The 21,600-nt window shown below is 41.2% G+C and overlaps 1 protein-coding gene across 1 annotated transcript in view; it reads left to right on the top strand.

Annotated features, from left to right (window-relative positions):
• Positions 1–21,600, top strand: part of KIF14 (kinesin family member 14) — a 70,069-nt gene that overhangs the window by 30,120 nt on the left and 18,349 nt on the right. Inside the window, exons 16-22 of the mRNA XM_075528751.1 lie at positions 483–643; positions 2,711–2,858; positions 3,354–3,506; positions 5,088–5,214; positions 7,575–7,671; positions 11,109–11,244; positions 19,415–19,515. Of these exons, the coding sequence (XP_075384866.1) occupies positions 483–643; positions 2,711–2,858; positions 3,354–3,506; positions 5,088–5,214; positions 7,575–7,671; positions 11,109–11,244; positions 19,415–19,515 (923 nt within the window). The remainder of the gene's footprint in view (positions 1–482; positions 644–2,710; positions 2,859–3,353; positions 3,507–5,087; positions 5,215–7,574; positions 7,672–11,108; positions 11,245–19,414; positions 19,516–21,600) is intronic.

Below are 21,600 nucleotides of genomic sequence, written 5' to 3'. Positions count from 1 at the left end.
CTGCGCTCCTTTCTGTTACCAAGTCTATTAATCTTTATGCGAGTAGACAGCCTCATCTTTCTCCCATTGAGTGGCTGGGGGGAGGGGGGGTTTGAACTGCTAACCTGTGGTTACAGTTTAGGGCGTAAACTTTATGCTGCCCAGACTACTCCCCTGATAAAGACTACAGCCTTGGAAACCCTATGGAGCCATTCACCTCTGTCCTATAGGATTACTAGGAATTGGAATATCTTTGACAGTGCATAACAACATGACCTTTAGCAAGTTGTTTGACTAAAATTTGGTTAATGATATAATCTCACTGGGATCTCTGACATGTAAATGAGGTAACACAGGCAAAGTTCTTACTTCAGTACTTGGCATACAGAAAGTATTTTCATTAGTAGGACTGTTTGAATTATTGGGTTTAATGATTTGGCCCATGTGATCAATCTTTTTTATTTAAACTCACCTCAATTAATTAATTTTTTTTTAAATTCCAGGGTGATCGGGTAATTCTTGGAGGAGATCATTATTTTAGATTTAATCATCCAGTGGAAGTCCAGAAGGGGAAAAGACCTTCCTCTAGAGATACTCTTATAAGCGAGAGTCCAAAAGACTTTGAATTTGCAAAAAATGAGTTGCTCATAGCACAGAGGTCACAGTAAGTATCATCGTTACTAGGAACTAGTAAGTGTCTGAGAGCGGTCACCCAGAGAGCTGATCACAATGGACTGGTTTCCAGTCGGAAACCCTTTGGGTGCTTGTTTATAGTCGTCGCGTCTTCTAGTCTTAGCGCGGTACAATGGTTGCCTATGTAATGCTCAGTCAATATTTCAAATAACTGGGAGTTGCTGTGTTTCCATTTTTGCCTCTCTTTTCATTCCTTCTTTTAGTTATTCCCCTGTAAAAGTTAAGCCCATTGCTAATTAGTCAATTTTGGCCCATAATGACCCTATACGACAGACTAGAACTACCCCAGAGGCAGTCAAACGTGTAATCTTTGTGGAAGCAGGCTGCCACATACCTCTGTCCAACAGAGTGGCTGGTCAGATGTGGTGTGGAAGCTTATGTATGGGGAGACACTTGGCCCACACCAGGGCTCAGTGCAGGCTTCCAGAGAAGAGGACTGAGGGGCTAGGAACGAGTGCTGCTATAACAACGATCATCAAGGGGTAACATGAACGAACAAACACTTATTTTCTCATAGGTTAGGAGACAAGGAGTTTGAATTCAGGACACAGGTTCTAGACTCTTGTCAGCTTTGTTCCTCAGTTCCGGGTGAGCCCTACATGACATCTGTCATCCCCTTACCTGTTCTTCTTTGCATCAAATTGTTTCATATTTCAAAAGCGATTGACTTAAAAGATACTCTACATTCTTATGACCTTATTCATAAAACAAAATCCCATTCCCAAATGAGATTATATCCACAGGTATTCCTGTTGTTAATTACGGTAGAGTTCATTCCGATTTCTAGCCATCAATGTGTGCAGAGTGGAGTTACTAAGCAGGGTTGCCAGGCTGTGACTTCTTGGAAACATTGCTTGACTCATCTCAGGCACCACTGGGTGGGTTCAAGGCACCAACCTTTTTTTTTTTCCAAAACCCATTTTATTGGGAGCTAACACAGATATCATATCACTCAAAGCAATATTGTACAATTGCTACCACAATCAATTTCACCAAACTGCTCCACCTTTGGTTTAGTATTTTCACCCAGGGACCTATCCACAGGTGTCCTACCAAAAAACCTACTTGCCATTGAGCGGATTCTGAGCAGTTGAAAAAGACCTGGGTTTCTACTCCTATAAGATTACAGTCTTTGGAACTCACAAGGGCAGTTCTACCCTGTCCTAGAGGGGCGCTATGAGTTGGCATCGGCTTCATGGCAGTGAGTTTTTATTTTATGTATAAGTAAAAGGAACCCTGGTGATGCTGTGGGATAAACGTCACACAGATAACCACTAGGTCAGTGGTTTAAACCCAGCAGCTGCACCTTGGGAGAAAGATGTGGCTGGTACCTTTGATAAAGATTTGCGGTCCTGGAAATCCTATGGGTCAGTTCTACTCCGTCCTATAGGGTTGCTCTTGATTTGGAATTGACCGATAGTCTTGGCTTTGGTGTTGGTTATATATGTAAACAGAGGAGGCCTGGTCATGCAATGGATTAAGTGTTGGGTTGCTAATTGCAAGGTCAGTTGTCCAAACCTACCAGCCACTCCATGGGAGAAAGATGAGACTGCTTGTGGCATGATTTACAGTCATAGAAATCCAGTGGACCAGTTCTCTTCTACTTGAAAGGTGAGTCAGAATCTAATTGAATGGCAGTGGAGCAATGTATAAATTTGAGAAGACTTCACAGTTTCTGGGAAAATTCCATTATCCTTTAATTTTCTTTTCCCACAAACTTTGAAACCCCCTGGTGACACACCGGTTCAGCACTTGACTCCTCATTGAAAGCTGGGTGGTTCAAACTCACTAACGGCTGCCCCTGAGAAAGATGGACAGCTCAAGAATAGCACCTCGGGAGCCTGCTGGGGCTGTTCAGCTCAGTAACAGTGAGCTTGGTTTCTGGCTTTATATACAAATAGTTCTGGAGCGAAAAAAATGTGTTGGGAGAATTTCAGAAATGACCATTTTGAAAAAGTGGAGGCCATTTTCATGTGATTAAAAGCTGCTGCTGTGTACAAAAGTGACTGTATTCCCGTGTGTCTTTTGCCCTTTGTAGACTCGAAGCCGAGATAGAAGCAGCACGGTTGAAAGCAAAGGAAGAAATGATGCAGGGAATCCAAATTGCCAAGGAAATGGCTCAGCAAGAGCTTTCTTCTCAAAAAGCTGCATATGAAAGCAAAATTAAAGCACTAGAAGCAGAACTGGTAAAAGACCTCTATTCTTTCTGTAATAGTGAGCCCCACCCAACTCATGCCCTGAAAAATGATCTCCCTGCAAGGGCTGGGGGGGGTGGGGTGGGGTGTGTGAGTGTGTGTGTGTGTGTGTGTGAGTATGTGTGAAAGATTAGAAAGTCAGATCCACAGTGAGTTTTACTAAAAGTAAGTTGTTAGTTAACAATGGCTACTGGAAGGAGAAGGTAGGCAGAAGGTAGGAGAACGATGCGTCTGCCCTGAAGACGCTCCACCGGGGGCTCAGCCTGTGGTTTGCTGGCAAGCTTGCATTCCCAGAAGGCCCTTCGGGTTGGATGGGTGGTATTTAATCGGTTAATCAGTCCAAATGGCCTTGGGAAGCTCTGGCCAAGCAACTTCTCATTAGTAAGTCCATTCTTGTGCATTGATTAAAGAAAGGGACTTCCGTGTGTTTCGGTTGAAAGTGGCTCCCCCCAACCCCAAGTTATTTCTTATGATTGCGCTTTAAAGGAAGAAGAGTCTGAAAGGAAGAAAGTGCAGGAAATAAACAACCAGAGGGCCAATTACAAAATTGAGGAACTAGAAAAGGCCAAGCAGCATCTTCAACAAGAAATATATGTAAACAAAAAACGAATAGAAATGGAGACGTTGGCTACAAAACAGGTAATTTTGTTTGGTAGCTAGTTTGTGCAATTCTGAGGGAAAACTGGATTTTAAGCCTTTTTATTAATTGTGCAACCTTATGGTATCTTGACAGGAGATAGCTTATATCCTGGGTACTGCTCACGGATCTTATCACACTCAGCACACAGGTATTTTGAAAGAGAGCTATTAATTCCAGTTAATTTCAGCCTCCAATTTGGCTTCTGTAACCATCATTATCCCATCATGAGTCATGCCACATCATGTAAGCGAGTGGCACAGCACTGGAGTACAATATGAAGGGCTAATGAAAGCCTAATGCACACACTGGGCCATATGATGTCAGCATGAAGGCGCCACTGTGCAGGGGAAGAGCCGCCCCGTGTGGTCTAAAGTGGGCCATTCGGCCCCTAGGGGGCGCTGGAAGGATGCAGGGAGCTGCAAAAGCAGTTACACTGCATTCTGGAGCACGGGCTGTAGTACAAACGTTTTTAATTGCCGGAGGGCACTGAAGAGTCTTTGTTTTGAAAAGGAACCTGGTAGGTTCCTAATAGGTATGGAAGCTATGTCCCAAGAGTAGATACATTACCTCAGTCTCATCTGCTCATGCACCTAAGTCCAGGGGCAGGCTCATTACCCAGGGCCTCACAACTGAGGAGTGAAACCAGACACGTCAGTATGTTAAAACCTTTGATGACCAATCTTGAGGCTCATACTTGCTAGTCATTAGTGGTTTTCAAAGTGTGGGCCTAGGCCACAATATCACACATTATCAACTTTACCCGGAAATGCAAATTCTCTGGACCAACCCAGCCCCACTGAACCAGAAACGCGGTGAGTGGGGCCAGAATCTGTGTTAATAAGCCTCCTTCCCAGTGGTTCTGTTGAGTACTAAATTTCAGAACCACTATATTTTAATCTCTGCTTTGATCCTTTGTATCTTTTCATTTTAAAGTTTCTCTTTCACCTCAAATTTGGAGCTGGGTGGGTGGAAGAAAAATACAAGGAGCTTCAGAAGGCTTGTGGAAAAATGGAATTAAACAATGGAATTTTTCCATGAACTTTTTGAAGCTCCCTGGTACCCCTAATCCAAATGCCGATCCTACATGTATTAGCTAACTTTAGGATGCAAAGTGGTTAGGGAGCCACCTCAAAGATTTTTAGCAGAAGCACAGGATCTTTTTACTCAGTTATATGTTCAATCTTAAAAAATGATTATTACTGGATTATTATAGGATTTACTTGCATCAAAGTGGAGTTTTATCGTGTTCTTTAAATATGAATTCTTTAGTTAATAAATATAGAAAATATACTGTGGGCTTTTTTTTTTAGAAAGTTTTCCTTTTAAGATTTCTGAACTTCCTATTAATAAGAAGAAAAAGATTAATCTATGTTATCAAAACTTCCATATGAGTTTACTGTAGGGGCAAAATTACTTTACAAAAAAATCTTATAAATTGCTTAGAAAAAATATCTTATGCTGCATAGAGCATTGTGTAAAAAGAGATTTAATTATTGTATGTTGCCTTTATTGATCTGGTTTTATAGTTTCTTTCTTTGTGTACTTTCATGTCTGTATCTATATGAATAAATTCCAATTAGGCTTTAGAAGACCACAGCATCCGTCATGCAAGAATTCTGGAAGCTTTAGAAACTGAGAAGCAGAAAATTGCCAGAGAAGTACAAATTCTACAGCAGAATCGGAGTAATAGGGATAAAACTTTTACCAGTAAGTATAGCATCACGTTAGCTGACATCTAAAGTTGTAGATGGTACTTACATACTAGAATTACTAACAGTGTAGCTGCTTTCACATCATCCAAAGTAGTTTATGCTACATGTTGCTATAGTTAAGGACAATTTTCAGGCTTTAAACAAGTTTACATGAGTGGTTTATTTCTATGATACTTTGTTTTTAGAGTACTTGGTTACATAAGCAAAATAAGAAATAAAATGCCAAAGCTTTGATGTTATTCTGATTTGTATTTAATGTCTAGATTGTACTTAATCATCGAGCCCTTGGTTTTTGAACCTGCATTTTTATTTTTTCCATGTAGACTGTAACATGTTTTTAGTGTAAACCTTCCCTCCTTATATAGAAAATTTCACACAACCTAAAATGTGAAGATTTCAGTACAATCAACCATTAAGGTGCTTATCACCTAGTTTTGACCATTGCCAATACACATTCAAACTTGTTTCAGGCTTATCAGGCCTCCTACCTTCCAGAACTGTTTTCAAGGAAGTCCGCGCCTGTGTATTTTCCCTGTTATCTCTAGATTAGATAAGGCCTCACTTTTCTCTCTTTATAAAGCAGAACCAAATTACTACCATACTTTAACATATAAAAATAATTTCTTATACTCGTCAAATACCGAGCCCATAGCCACACGTCCCGGATTGTTGCATCATGTTGTTTACATTTGCTTTGAATCAGGGGCCACACGTCCACATATGGCATTTCATCGCCTCAGTCTCTTACTCTGAAGTCTCTCCTTTCTTCCCTTCATTCCTGTTTTCTCCCACTTTTCTACTTACAATTCACTAGTTGAAGAATCAGCGCATTGTCCTGTAGCATGTCTCAAATGCTAGATAGGATCTCCATAGTGTTGCTTAACAGGCTCCTCTGCTGCTAGATTCCTACAAAACAGTATAACTAGATCCATTGACCTCTCAGATTCAGGCTTAATTTTTGGCAAGAACTTGGTGGTGGTGTTTTATATTTTCTATAACTTCTGTTTTTAGATACATTTAAAAATATGAATACTATTTGCATTCATTGCAAGCGATAACTATATTGTATTAGTACACCTTTTTATCCTCTCAGAACCCAGGAGTGTGCCCTGTAATAAATATGTTGCGGGTTCAAGTAAATGACAGTCACTCTAATGTCTTGATATTTTAAAAGAGTCCTTCTTCGGTTATAGCCAGACTGCTGGAATCTAAAAGTGATCTTTGATTGTAGCCCCAAGTGGACATTTCAGTCCATCTTTAAAGGCAAAAACACATTTATCATTTTTCTAGGACTTAAGCAAGCGTGGACAGAAGCAGAAAGCAAAATTAATGTTATTATTTCGAGTTAGTGAGCATTACAGGGTACAGCATCGATGATAACATCTGGTTAATAAAATAAAAGTAGTAATATCCTGGTTACATCAAAAGGAACAATATTATTAATTACAATGTTCTCATCTTGAGAACATAAGAGTACATTCTAAACTCAGTCACTAGTGGGACTTTCCAAGATGGGAGCAGAAAGGAGGCCGTTCATTCAGCAGTCAACAATATGGCTTTAAAGTGGCTAGTGTTGGTCTGTCTCATATATACACATATACAATCCACATGAAGGTGACAGTGCTGGTCTGTCTCATATGTACACACATACAATCCATATGAAGGTGACAGTGCTAGTCTGTCTCATATAGATACACATATACAATCCACATGAAGGTGACAGTGCTGGTCTGTCTCATATATGTACACATATAATCCACGTGAAGGTGACAATGCTGGTCTCTCATATATACACATATATAATCCATATGAAGGTGAGACTCACTTTTCTTCAAGAAGCAGGATGTAGGTGTAGTATTCCAGGTATAAGTCTGAACAATACAGAACATGCTCTGAACATACTGACATTCAAATTAGGAAAATGAAATTATACACTAAATTGCTTTCTTTTTCTATTTCTTTTTGTTGTTAAGAGAAAAATTTAATTTTCAAGCAAAATGAAAAAGGGGCGGTTCTATATAAATCAGGTTGTATGGATCATGCTTTACTCAGTACTTTAAAGAAATTAAGAAGTAATGAACCACAATTAGAAAGAAAAGCATTGTCTTTCATATCTCCTTTCTTTTAAAAGTCCTTATCTTCTCTATAACTTAAGTTTCTTCCATTTCACCACACTTGGATGGAAAGCTTCACCTACATAAAGAATATTTCACCAATAAGTGTTGAAGAAAAATTACTCGTGAATTAGTTATTAATTAAAATTTAGGTAGAATTAAAATTAATCATTTTTCAAGCAGTTGTTCTGTCTAGTGAAATATGATCGCGCTCCTCTGTGTATTTGGATCTTTTCTGCAGGGGTTCAGCCCAACTGGAGCTCCCTGAGACTCTCCATGATGATTCAGGAAGCCAATGCCATCAGCCACAAATTAAGAAAAGACTATGTTTTTGACAGGTGAGGAACTGATGTTCTTAATTCTAAAGCAGTTTTTCCTTTCCCCCCCCCACAAGTCTTTTTATTTATTAAGCCAGCTAGATTTAAAATTGTTTCTGCTGCATACAAAATGGTCTGCTTGCAGTTCTTTCTTCCCATAGTGCTGAAAAGTGTGAGCCAGTGTGTCAGTACTGCTAATTAAACCCCACCCAGTTTTCTCAGGAGCAGCAGGTCGCAGTCCCAAATCCTCATTTATCATCCATAGATGTCACTTTTTTGCTTTAAAGTAGGTGACCTACATATGACTCTTTAAACGATAATACATTACTTTCGCTAAAATTGGTAGTTCCCCGAAGTGTCTGTCTGCTAAGGTCCTGCGTCAGCTTCTAAGAAACTTCCGGCTCCTCCTTCCGAGCTTACTCCAGAAGGAAAGACACTTTTAATAATTAACATACAAAATGATTTTAGGTGTTTTAAAGTGCGTAACTTCACTACGATTCATTGAGTTGCTAACCCAAGGTCAGTGGTTTGAATCCATGAATCGGAGAGAAGGTTGAGAGTGTCTACCTCCATGAAGATTTAAGGTCTTAGACACTAGAATGGGCAAATCTGCTTTGTTCTAGAGCAGCAGTTCTCAACCTGTGGGTCGTGACCCCTTTGGGGGTCGAACAACCCTTTCACAGGGGTCGCCCAATTCATAACAGTAGAAAAATTACAGTTAGGAAAGAGCAACAAAAATAATGTTATGGTTGGGGGGGTCATAACAGGAGACCTGTACTAAAGGGTCGCAGCATGAGGAAGGTTGAGAAACAGTGCTCTATAGGGTCTCTATGAGTTGGGATTGACTCAATGGCGATGGGTTTGATTTTTAAAAATTAATTTTAAAATTTTAATGTTCTTCCTGTACTGGAATTTTGTTTATCTGTATTTCTGTGTTTTTTAAGAAGAAAAGAGATACTAGATTTTTTTTTTTTAGTTAAAACCTTTTGTGTGGTTAGGCTTTTAAATTTTTTTTAATAAATCATTTTATTGGGGGCTCTTTCAACTCTTATAACAAACCATACAATCCATACATTTGTACATATGTTGCCATCATCCTTTTTGAAACATTTTCTTTCTCTTTGAGCCCTTGGTATCAGCTCCTAATTTTTCCCTCCCCCACCCTCCTACCCTCATGAACCCTTGATAAATTATTATTATTTTCATATCTTACCCCATCCACTGTCTCCCTTCATCCATGTTTCTGTTGTTCATCACCCTGGTGGTGGGGGGGGAGGGTTAAATATCGATCATGGCGATCTATTCCCCCTTTATCCCCCCACCTTCCCTCCACCCTCATGGTATCGCTACTCCCATTATTGTTCCTGAGGGGGGTTAGCTGTCCTGGATTCTGTGTGTCCAGAGCTCTTATCTGTACCAGTGTACATGGTCTTGTCTAGCAAGTTTTATAAGGTAGAGCTAGGTCATGACAGTTGGGGGAGGAAACATGAAAGAATTAGAGGAATGTTGTATGTTTCGTAGGTGCTATACAACACTGACTGGCTCACCTCCTCCTCGTGACTCTTCCGTGAGAGGATGTCTAATTGTTTACAGATGGGCTTTGGGTCTGCCCACCCACCCCCACTCCCTATTTGCATCAATATGGTTGTTTTGGATCTGATACCTGATCCCGTGGACACCTCGTGATCACACAGGCTGTTGTGCTGCTTCCATGTGGGCTTTGTTGCTTCTCAGCTGGTGGCTTGTTTATCTTCTAGCCTTTAAGACCCTAGATGCTATATATATTTAAAAAAAATACTTTTATTGGGGGCCCATACAGCTCTTATCCTAATCCATACATTCATCCAGTGTGTCAAGCACATTTGCACATCTGCCACCATCATTTTCATAGCATTCTCTTCCCACTTGAGCCCCTGATATCAGCTCCCCATTTCTGCCCCCACTCACCCTCCCTCATGAACCTTTGATAAGTTATAGATTATTATTTCCATATCTTATATCAGCCTTCGTTGCCCCTCACCCACTTTTCTGTTATTCGTCCCCCTAGGAAGGGGTTATATATTGATCATTGTGATCCATTTCCCCTTTCTCCCCCAACCCTTCCCTAATCCTCCTGGTATCTCTACTCTCATTGTTGGCCCTGAGGGATTGATCTATCCTGGATTCCCTGTGTTGCGGGCTCTTGTCTGTAGCAGTGTGCATGCTCTGGTCTAATCCGACTTGTAAGGTAGAATTGAGGTCATGATAGTGGAGTGAAGGAAGCACCAAAGAACTAGAGGAAAGTTATGTGTTTCTTCAGTGCTATACTGCACCCTACCTGGCTCATCTCTGCTATATCTTATAACAGCCAGGCCCTATCAGCTTTGTTCACCACATTTGCGTATGCACCCATTTTGTCTTCAGCAATCATGTTAGGAAGGTGAGCATCTCAGAAATACAGGTTATTAGAATAAAGTGTTCTTGAGTTGAGGGAGTACTTAAGTAGAGGCCCAATATCCATCTGCTACCTTAATACTTAACATATATATGTACATAGACCTATATAGCCATCATTATATATAAACATATTTACACATGGACATCCCTGTATTGATACCTCTATACCTCTCCCTTGCCTTCTAGTTCTTTCCTCTGTTTCCCTTTACTTTCCTCCTGTCCCACTATCATGTTCGACCTTCATTCAGCTCTCAGCTACATTGCACTTGATCAAACCCTACCAGGCATTCTGTGCCCTCCACACCATCAATTTTAGATCGCTTGTTGTTCCCTTGTCCTTGGGTTTGTCGGCTCCCCCTCTTCCTTTCCCCTTCCTCCCCCTTTCTCATAAACCCCCACTCCCACTCCGAACCATTGGTCCCATTGTTTTCTCCTCAGGATTGTTTGTCCTACCTATCTTATACAGATAGACATTTTTTAAAAGCCTATAAATAGTTTCAGGTCTGTCTGTTGACCATTTTGAATGTTTTTTAATCAAGTCTGATGCAGTCCCAAGCCCTGCCCCTCAAGACTATTTTTGGGATTCCTCGGGGACTTCATTGCTGTACTCCCCTTGCTGCTCTGTTGTGCTCCTTTTGTGTTTTCCTATAGTGCGTGTGTGTTTGGGGGTGGGGTGGGGTGGCGGTATCAGCCTGGGCACAATTAGGTGTTTTTATACAGTGTGTACTCAGCATGATCGTCAATGTTAGTTGACATTGAACTGATTCTGACTCATGGCAACTCATGTGGTTTTGAACCGTTGACCTTGTGTTTAGCAGCCCAATGCTTTACCACTATGACACCACAGCTCTTTTGTGCCTTAGCATCAGTATCACTGTGCTAAAAATCTCAGTTCTGGAAAGATTTAATCACTCATATGAAGTTTTTTTGAAATTATTCTAGTACAAAAAACTCGTAACTCAATGTGTTTGTTCCAGGATGTGTACGTTGTTTTGAGATTTTTGGTTTTGTTTTTCTTTCAGACATGATGTGTCAGATAAGGGAAGTTGTGAAACTCCTGTACAGGTTCAGGTTCGTAACCTGCAACTAGGAATCTCAACTTTTTGGAGTCTGGAAAAGTTTGAGTCAAAGCTTGCAGCCATGAAAGAACTTTATGAGGTTTGGATTTTAATAAAGTCTCTATGAAATTTTAAAATTAAAATTGTAAAAGTGACATTCATGGTAAATATTTGCAAAATGTTGGGAAACCCATCACATTACTTAAACCAGTTACTATTAATAATTATGTATATTTCCTTTCATTTTGCATGCACATGGACTTTAAAATTTTATTTTAACATGGTTATCATTAATATAGAAATTTAGAGCTTATTCTATTTGATTATACACTTTTAAAAATATATATTTAAATTTAGGATAAGTAGAAATCCAGTAGATATACAGCAGTTTGCTTCATTTAAAGTAAACTTCCTTTTCCTAATAATGTGTACTGTTGGGTACCAGACTCCACAATCGAACGGGTCCAAAGGGCGATTCTGGAATGGAGGGGTGAAATTAAAGAGACATCAGACAAGATAAGGCATGCAAACGCTCACCTCCAGGACAGCCATGATCTCAGCAGCCAGACCCGTGCAGAAAGAGAATAAATTTCCAATCAATGCTTATATACACTCAGGGGGCAGGCAAGCCCCCCTAAGTACAGGTAACCATATGAGTAACAGGAAGGGGTTACTCTAGGCATACATGCAACAGGAGGGGGACGAGCTAGGGGTGTACACGCAATAGGAAGGGGGAGGGGGGCCACTAGAGGCATACGTGTGACAAGGTGGGTGGACTCTAGAGTCAAGATGGCATCCTGATTTTGGTCCTCCCTGGGTTGCTTGACCTTAGGGCTTTGGTTCTCCTTTAGGGGAACAATCGGTTATCCTTATCACAAGGGAGTGGGCCCAACTTAGGGCAGGACAGACTAGAGCAGTGGGTCTCAACCTTCCCAATGCTGCGACCCTTTAATAACAGTTCCTCATGTTGTGGTGATCCCCAACCATAAAGTTATTTTTGTTGCTACTTCATAACTGTAATTTTGCTAGTGTTATGAATCGTCATGTAAATGTCTCATATGCAGGATTTATTTTCATAGTTAAAATTGAACATAAGGCATAGTGGTTAATCATAAAAACCGTAGGTAATTATATATTGTGAAATATTTATTTCTAATTACAAATAAATGAAATTTTGTCTTGAAGCATGGTGTAGTGTGGGTAACAGTCTTCATGCCTGGTACTCGTATGTGGGCGTATCTGCATGTGGGTGGACCTGCCTGAGATGGATAGGGGATCAGTGTCTCGGTTCCTAAGACCATCGGAAATAATGTGTTTTCCGATGGTCTTAGGTGACCTCTGTGAAAGCGTCATGTGACCCCCAAAGATTGAGAACTGCTGGACTATAGGATCTGACTGCTCTAGATGGCTGATAACCCTCAGGGTGATAACCTTTAAGCAATTGACCGCCCAGTGTGTAGTCATTGACCATGTGTTAGCAAGCAACACCTTAGGTTTGGCAACCTGGGGAATACCTTTCTGGTTCCCATTGTGTACATATGTGTATATTTTGCATATGTGTGGTTCCATATGCTTTTATTTGCTTTTTAAGCAGTCATAACTAAAAATATCACTGTATACATTTGTTTGTAATCGTTTTTTTTAAAAATCATTTTATCTGGGGCTTGTACAACTCTTATCACAATCCATACATACATCCATTATGTCAAGCACATGTGTACATTTGTTGCCATCAGCATTCTCAAAAAATTTGCTTTCTACTTGAGCCCTTGGTATCACCTCCTCATTTTTCACCTCTCCCCGTTCCTCCCTTTTCGTGCTGGTGGGAGGAGGGTGCATGGGACAAATATAAAATTAGTGCTAATACCAAAAAAATAATAATTTTTAAAATACAAAATTTAAAAAAGTGAACATTTTCCCAAATCATTGATTTGCTTCAATTCCCAAAATTTGCAACAAGTTTACAGGAATGCTACTCCACTTAAAACAACCTTTTTAGCTGGATCAAACATCTTAAGGAAGGTCAGGACGGTCCCAAAGATGAATCCAGAAGGAAGAGTGTCCCCCTCAGCAAATGCAGAGCCTGTGGCTGAAGTTTAGAAATGGTGCAGGAAGACCAGAGCGCTCCCATTGGCAGGCGAGCTGCTGACGCTGGGCTCTCAACAGTTTCTGTTTTAAGCTAACGTTTTTCACCTCAGCAGGCTTGCAGTTACGGGTGCCAAAGGCATTCTCTGAAAAGCAGCCAGCTCAGACTGCTGATGTTGCCATCAAGTTTTTGAGCAAGATCAAAGCCACAGAAGTGACTTTTATGCAATGATTTGTAACCTGTGAGAGTCTTAGATTTACCAATACGATCCCTAATGGTCAAAACCATCAAAACAGTTCAATTTAAAACAGAGTGCTCAACTCAGAAGGATATGGCGACTTTATTTTGGGATTCCAAAAAGCCACTCATGACTGAGTTTCTCAAAGGACACAGGTGGTCATGGAGGTGTTAGGAAGAGTGTTAGGAAAATGGAGAACAGCATCGGTAAGGAAAGGCCAGTTTTTTTCCATCATGATAGTACGCCTGCTTTTTCTTCAAGGGAGAGGCCATTGAGAAACCTCACCCCAACCCCTGGCAGGCCTGCCCTGGCCCCTTTCTACTTCATATTGTTTCTAAAACCCAACGGACATTTCAGAGGAACACAGTTTGAGTGCCAAGGATGCCAAAACTGCAGTTGGAACGTGGTGCAAATGGAAGAGCCCAGAATTCCTCAGGAGGGTCAGAGCAATGGAAACACTGCATTCAGCTATGTATAGACCGAGATGGAGGGTCTGTGGAGAAAGGAAAGCTTCTTGCTTCTATCTTTTTGTTTAATAAAACTCCCTACAGCTTACTAAAGCAACCTTTTTGTGTGTGATTGTGGTTGTTTTAGTCTTTTTTTCAACAGTTTCATTGGCATGTAATTCACATGTCATACATTTCAGTAGTTCAATCACACCAAGAAGAGCTGTGTGATCCTCACCACAATCAGTTCCAGAACGTGTTCTTCATTCTTGTACTCACCGCCATCAGCTCCCCATTTCCCCCAAAATCCTCTGCCTTACCCACAAAGAACCATCAATCAGTTAATATCTCTATAGATTTACCTATCCTGGATTTTTATATAAAGAAAAAACTGCAAAACCAACAAACAAAAAACACTAAACAAGAATAACACAGGAAAACACGAAATCCTCTATTGAAAAGAAAGTGGAAAATATAAAAAGCTAAAAAATTTAAATGGATCATAAGGGAGCTTGACTGATTGTAGAAGTACTTTTTGATTTTGTATTATTCATATCTATTTCTCCTCTCAATTGTGTTGCCTTTGCTCTTTTCATTTTATCACACAAGAATATTAAATTTAGTATGTTTTTATCTATTGTAATCCAAAGGTCTTTTTCCAGAAAAACTGCCTAATCTGCTACATTTCCCTTAGCTTTTAATTTAATTTTCAGTCAAATAGAATTTATTGTGGTGTTTGTGAAAATTATGAACATAAAGTTAATTTTCCTCATATTTATTTCAAGTGTTCCCTAAAACATCTGTTAAATAGTAAACATTTTCTGATTTTTTTGTGTTGTTGCTGTTTGCCAAAGACCAAATTAAAGCTTTGATGCTTGGAGTACTTTAATAAGAAAAGATGAAAATAAATTAAATATTTTACTCAAGTGTAGACAAATAATAAAGTAAAAGAAACTAAATGAGGGAGTTATTAAGTGTGGTAAGAGTTGTAGTTTCTGAGTTAGAAATTAAGAAACACCAGTTCTAAATTTTTGAAAACACAAATGTGATTTTATGAATGAGGAATAACATTTAAATACTAAAGACTGAGAAAGTAAATTTTAAATTTTTTGTATATAAGATTTTATGCTCATCTGTCAATTTTCTCGAAAGAATTTTTTTTTAGAAAAAGATAAACTGAAAATTGGCATAAGAAGAGATGGCTGATGATGGGATAAATTTAGTGAGCTCCCAGGGGGAAAAGTACATGTTGGTCCAGTTAGCTGTATGGTGAACTCTTTCCAGCCTCCAGAGAAGCAGCACAGCTTGTCCCCGTCAGACTGTTTCCGCCCGCAGCCAAGGCCTGGCGGGCTCCAGCTCCAGTGACGATGCCAGTGCCCTCGTGATACAGCCGAAAAGATGATGGAAGGAGAGCATAACTCTTCTTACCATAAAAGCAACCCCGGAGAGCCTGACTGGAATGTTAGCGATGCGCACTAATCCTGTATGAAAGGAGTACTTACACCACGGCCCAGTCTATTTTCTCCAGGATTGCAAGGATAACCAGAACAGAGAATCCAGCAAGCTAAAAGCTATGCCAGATCAGTGACAGTGTGTCTTCGTTTCTGCATTTGTGGGTTATACTAATTCCCTCCTTATGTTCATGTGCACTCCTGATTTCTACCTTTCTGCAGTGAATCTGTGTACTGCTCGTGTAGGAAGAACACCGAAACAGGACTGTTGTCATCTGGTCGTTCTTGCCTTGAGGTAGACCTTAGTGTGGTGGGGGTTTCCCTCACTGCTACCTTGTTGCCTACTTTTGGCTCTACATTGCCATATTGTCTGCTTCTTTTTTCATATTAGGACATGAGGAGCTTCCGGAAGTTCTTGGGAAAATGGAATGGGAAGATGAGCCCATGAGCTTTGGAAGCCCCTTGATTCTCCAAGTGAAACTTTATGTAGTGTTGTCCTAGGGCTGTGAATAGTATGGGTTCAAATATTTGAATAGAGAATTGTGATCAATGGATTCAATCAGGAATGCTTTTATCCTAATGTTTCCTTCCATGTTATGTTATTTCTCCCCTGAGGGTTTTTGTGTTTATTACTTAACAACCCCTCCCTCCACCCCACGGATTTTATCATTTTGTTTTTACTATGTCTCGTAAATTCCCATTCATTATTTCTGAATTATTCAATGAATTAATTTTTTAGAAGATCCTTTATTTTCTCCTTTCATTTTCTATTTTTGAAATTTTGTTGTGGAGAGGCTGTACACAGCAAAACCTACCCCAGTTGAACAATTTCTACATGCACACGCAGGACCATTGACTACACTCTTCAGGTTCCTCCTCAAGTTACAGGAATGCACTGGCTGAAGTTCCGGCTCCTGTAGTTGCCTCTGCCAACTGATCGCTGGTAGATGGTTCTGAAAAAGAGCATAATGTTCAAAGCAGACCTTTTAGGAAGGCGCGAGAAGCTCTTACCGATAATAGATCAAAGATTGCAGCCTTCATTCTCTATGGATTACAACTCAGTGTAAAGAAAATGAAAATCCTCACCACTGGACCAGTAGGTAACAACATGATAAATGGAGAAAAGATTGAAGCTGTCAAGAATTTCTTCTTGCTTGAATCCACAGTCCTTCCTCATGGAAGCAGTAGTCGAGAGGACATGCATTGCCTTGGGTCACTCTCCTGCACATGGCCTCGTGAGAAATTTGCAAAGCAAGGGTGCCACTTTGAGGACTAGGGCTTCCTGACCCAAACCACGGTGTTTTCAACTATCTCATACGCCTACGAAAGTGGACATGGACTTAAGAAAGACCAAAGAAAAGTAGATTCATAGAATTATGGTGTTGCGGAGAAAATTGAAAGTACCACAGACTACCAAAAGAACAAACAGATCTCTCTTGGAATGGTCTTTAGAAGCACAGATGGCGAGATTTCGTCTCATGTACTTAGGACAAATTGTCCGAAGAGACCCACCCCTGGAAAAGAACATGCGTGCCTAAGTGGAGAGACAAGATGGACTGACAGTGGCTGCAACAACGGCCTTAACCACAAGAACAGTGAGGATGATGCAGGAGCAGGCAGTGGTTCCGTCTGTTGTTGGGAAGGTCGCTGTGAGTCAAAACCCACATGGCAGGACCTCACAGCAACACACATGGGAATTAAAATTTTCTACATCACCCCACCCTGGTTTTGTCAGCATTCTCCTATGGGTCTTTAATCAAAATGCTCAGTAATGAGAGTTGGAATTATCCAGTTCTTTTAGTCTGAAGATAAAAGACAATTGTTCCTTTAAAAAAAAATCATTTTATTGGGGGCTCATACAACTCTTATCACAATCTATACATACATCCATTGTGTCCAGCACATTTGTATATTTGTTACCATCCTCCAAACATTTGCTCTCTACTTTAGCCCTTGGTATCACCATCTCATTTTCCCCCTCCCTCTCTGTTCCTTCCTCCCTCATGAACCCTTGGTAATATACCTTTGTCATATCTTACACTATCCGATGTCTCCCTTTAACCATGTTTCTGTTGTCCATCTACCAAGGAGGAGGTTATACACAGATCCCTGTAATCAGCTCCCCCTTTCCACCCCACCCTCCCTGTAGCGCCACTCTCAGCACTGGTCCTGAAGGAATCATCTGTCCTGTCTTCCCTGGGTTTCCAGTTCCCATGTGTACCAGTGTACATCCTCTGGTCTTTCCAGATTTGTAAGGTAGAATTGGGATCATGATAGTGGGGATGGGTGTCGCGGGGAAGCATTTAAGAACTAGAGGAAAGTTGTACGTTTCATTGTTGGTACGCTGCACCCTGACTGGCTCTTCTCCTCCCCGCAACCCTTTTGTAAGGGGTGTACAGTTGCCTACACACGGGTTTTGGGTTCCCATTCTGCTCTCCCCCTCATTCATAATAATTTGACTTTTTGTTCTTTGATGACTGGCACCTGATCCTTTCGACACCTAATAATCACGCAGGCTGGTGTGCTTCCATGTGGGCTTTTTTGCTTCTGAGCTAGATGGCTGCTTGTTTACCTTCAAGTCTTCAAGATCCTAGACACTATATATGTGATAGCTGGGCTCCATCAGCTTCTTCACCACATTTGCTTGTGTGCCCACTTTGTCTTCAGTGATCGTGTTGGGAAGGTGAACATCATGGAATGCCAGTGTAATAAAATATTCTTGCATTGAGGGAGTACTTGAGTAGAGGCCCAATGTCCATCTGCTACTTTAATACTAAACCTATAAATATATGCATATAGATCTATTTCCCCATCCTCATATATAAATATATTTACATATGTACATGCCTTTATTGAGACCTCTATAAATTCCCTTTGCCTCCTAGTTCTTTCTTCTATTTCCTTTTACTTTCCTCTTTTCCCACTATCATGCTCAGCCTTTATTTGGGTTTTAGTAATTCCTCTCGGTTACATTACCCTTGATCAAGCCCTACCTGGCCTTCTATACCCTCCTCACCACCTATTTTGGACCACTTGTTGTTCCCTTGTCCCTGGGTTTGTTAATACCACTTCTTTTCCCCCACTCCACCCCTCCCATGTCCCCTGGGAACTGTCTGTCCCATTGTTTTCTCCTCCAGATTGTTTATCCAGCCTATCTTATCTAGATAAACCTGTAGAGATAATAACATGCACAAAAACAAGACAGCAAACCAAAGCAACAAAAAGAAAACAACAAAAAAAACCAATGACAAAAAAAGAAAAGCCTGTAAATAGTTCAAGGACTGTTTGTTGACCTTTAGGAGTATTTCTGGTCGAACCCTGAACCCAAAGTGTACTTTTGGTATTCCCTGGGGACTTCGTTGCTCTGCTCCCCTTACTGTTCTTTTGCATGCTCTTAGTGTTTTGCCTCGGTGTAGTGGGATCAGATGTGGCGGAATTCCCACACTGTGTCTCCAGTGTTGCCCTCTGTAGGGCTATGGGTCAAGGAGGGATGTCGTGTCTCATTGTGGGGCCGGCTATATAGTCTTCTCTGTGGATTGGCTGTTCTGATCGGGGATATCGTCCTCATGGCTTGGTGGGCCAGGATGTGCTCCACTCTCTCTTCCTCCCCCTTCATTTGCTCCCTTGTGCTCTGATCAGACATGTCCCTCTCTCTGAGCTGCAGAATCAGTGCTGTCCTCTGAAATACATTCTTCTGGGGGGAGGGGCAGCTGCCCACTTAGTTGGGAGTGGGGCTGGCTCCTCAGACCTCTTGAGACAGTTGTTTCTGGAAGCAATCAGCCACCAATGCTATGTCCCCTTCTTAGTCTTGCTTCTCATTTCTCCTTTATGCGGTCAGGTGAATTGAGACCAATTGCTGAGTGCTGGATTTAGCAGATCTCTTAATATTATAAATCCTAAAATCCTATGATTGATTGTTTATTTTGTCAGGAATGCAGATTTTTGTGCTGTCAAGCAACCCATAATTTTATATTTTAATCATAACGAGTCATAGACTTGTTCCTTTCCTTAGTTACCACACGTCTGAACACACCCTTGTGTTTCCGTAGAGCAACGGGAGTAACCGGGGTGAGGATGTCTTTTGTGATCCTGGAGATGAATGGGAACCTGACCTTACAACTGCACCCACTTCCTCATTTTCTAAACGGAGGTAAAGACAGTTTTGTATTCTGTGTATACATATATATAATTTACTTACTTTAAAAGAACTATCTATTGTCATGATGGATCTGTCTGTGCAGGGAACTCAGAGATGCCAGGAACAGTATGTTACTGATCAAATTACAGTGTAGGGCATTAAATTGTGTATCAGTCAGAGGAAGAACAATTTAGAATGGCATAAATCTAATTTCCTATAAAAAGAACAGTGTTTACTCTTCTTAAGTGACCAGTTGTCCTCAAGAGCTTGGCGTATTCGATGATATTTTCTCCTAAGCTGCAGCACTTTAAAGACGGCCAGCGTACGACGAGCGCTGCGAAAGCACGATCATGGTGACAGAGCACTCTCAGTATGCCCAATGTTGCTTATTAGCTAGATCCACTAGAGACTTCCGCAGGGAATCGATGCTTCTCAAGGAAGAACCAGTGTGGCTTACACGTCAGGCATCTAGACGACGGAGAGCACACGGTATCATGGGAAGGCCTTGGTCTGCGGACCTGATTTAGTCTGTTCCTTTGTCTTTCTAACAAGCACTTCTTTGATGGCTACTCTCGGCCGTATTCTTATGATACAGCGCCGAATTTAAAAATGCCTTGTCCTCAAGGACCCGGAATCAGGGAAACCAGGGGTCAGAGCAGTCGACGGAGACCTGAGCGGAGGAACTGGAGAGAAGTCGGGCTTTACACATATGCAAAAGGCAAAGCAATAGGACTTGATGACTGGTCCTGGGGCTGAGGGAGAGGATGGTTCCAGATTGACTTCTGGATTTAACTCGGGTTCCTTTCTAGAGGGAATAAATATGTTTTTCCTTGAGATGAGGCTCAGATGGGATTCTTTTTACCCTGATGAATTTGAGGTGTCCAGCAGACATCCACGTGGATGTTCTGGTGTTGAACTTTGAAGAGTAGCTGACAGTTTTCGGGGTGTGAGTGTCAGTGACATTAGGGGAGCAACAGACCCATCATCATTACCCAACACAGCTATCAGCTGTTTGCCAGGCATTGTCTCATTTAGTCCCTTACCATACACCTTTGAAGTAGGTACTGCCATTACCCTCAGGTGACATATGAAGAAACCGAGGACGTAAAGAGGTTAAGTAACCGTCAGCTCCAAAATCCCAGAGCTGGTGTGAGAAGGGCCAGTGCTCGGGTCCAGGCTTGAGTGACATCCCATCTCCTGTTTTTCTGAACAGTCCTACGCTAGTGCCTGACTTTTGCATGTGAAAGAATCGTTTCCCAGTGTCCCCTAACTGCTCCTTTAGCTGCTACAGACACACTGCTAAGCTCCAGTAAGACGTAGCCAAGCATTACCCAGAAAGCCATCTAAAGCATGTCATGTGAACAAATCCCGAGCTCCTTGAGAGCAGGGAACTTCTCTGAACCCTGGCTGGAGAGGAGTGAAAGTTACAGACTCTGCCCGATGCGTGGAGTGGGTAGGCAAGTTACCTTTCTGTGTCTAGATGTCAAGTCTCTCATCCGTAAAATGGAGATGATAGCTCACACCCAACACTGCAGGGTTTATCATGAAGATAACGAGATGACGTATATGTAGTGCTATTCTTCCTACTCTCTCTACGATGACCGCTGCCCTCTTAGGGTTCCTCGAGAAGTAATATATGTAATAAATGTATATGTGACTGGTTTTGTTTCTCTAGATAAATTTAAGGCAGTGGTTGTAGAAGGAACACTAGCAGGAGCTTCTCTATGTACACGAGATAGATGGAGATAGACACAGATAGACCAGTATCTAGAGGTAAGTATAGATGTATAGGGGCAGATCTTGGTTGATTGATTTCAAGGAATTACCTTGTGTTTGTAGAGCCTGGCAAGTCCAGGCTGCAGCCTCCTGTCGGTTTGCCTCCCTAGATCGGTAGGTTACCGGGTGGGTGATGGAGAGTGTAGAGTGGAGATCCGAGTGCTGGAAACTGTGGACCAGAGGCAGAACATACCCTAAGGAAGCTCCCCTTTCAACTGATTGATTGCATCACCTTAGATTAAATTATTGAGCATAGTGTAGTCAGGCTGACCCATAAAATTAATGACTAAAACCATTATTTTGTAGAACACAGGACTGATG

This window comes from Tenrec ecaudatus, chromosome 1 (assembly GCF_050624435.1).
Source record: "Tenrec ecaudatus isolate mTenEca1 chromosome 1, mTenEca1.hap1, whole genome shotgun sequence".
Lineage (NCBI taxonomy): Eukaryota > Metazoa > Chordata > Mammalia > Afrosoricida > Tenrecidae > Tenrec > Tenrec ecaudatus.
The sequence above is the reverse complement of the archived record's forward strand: the minus strand, read 5'-3'. Positions and strand labels throughout refer to the sequence as shown.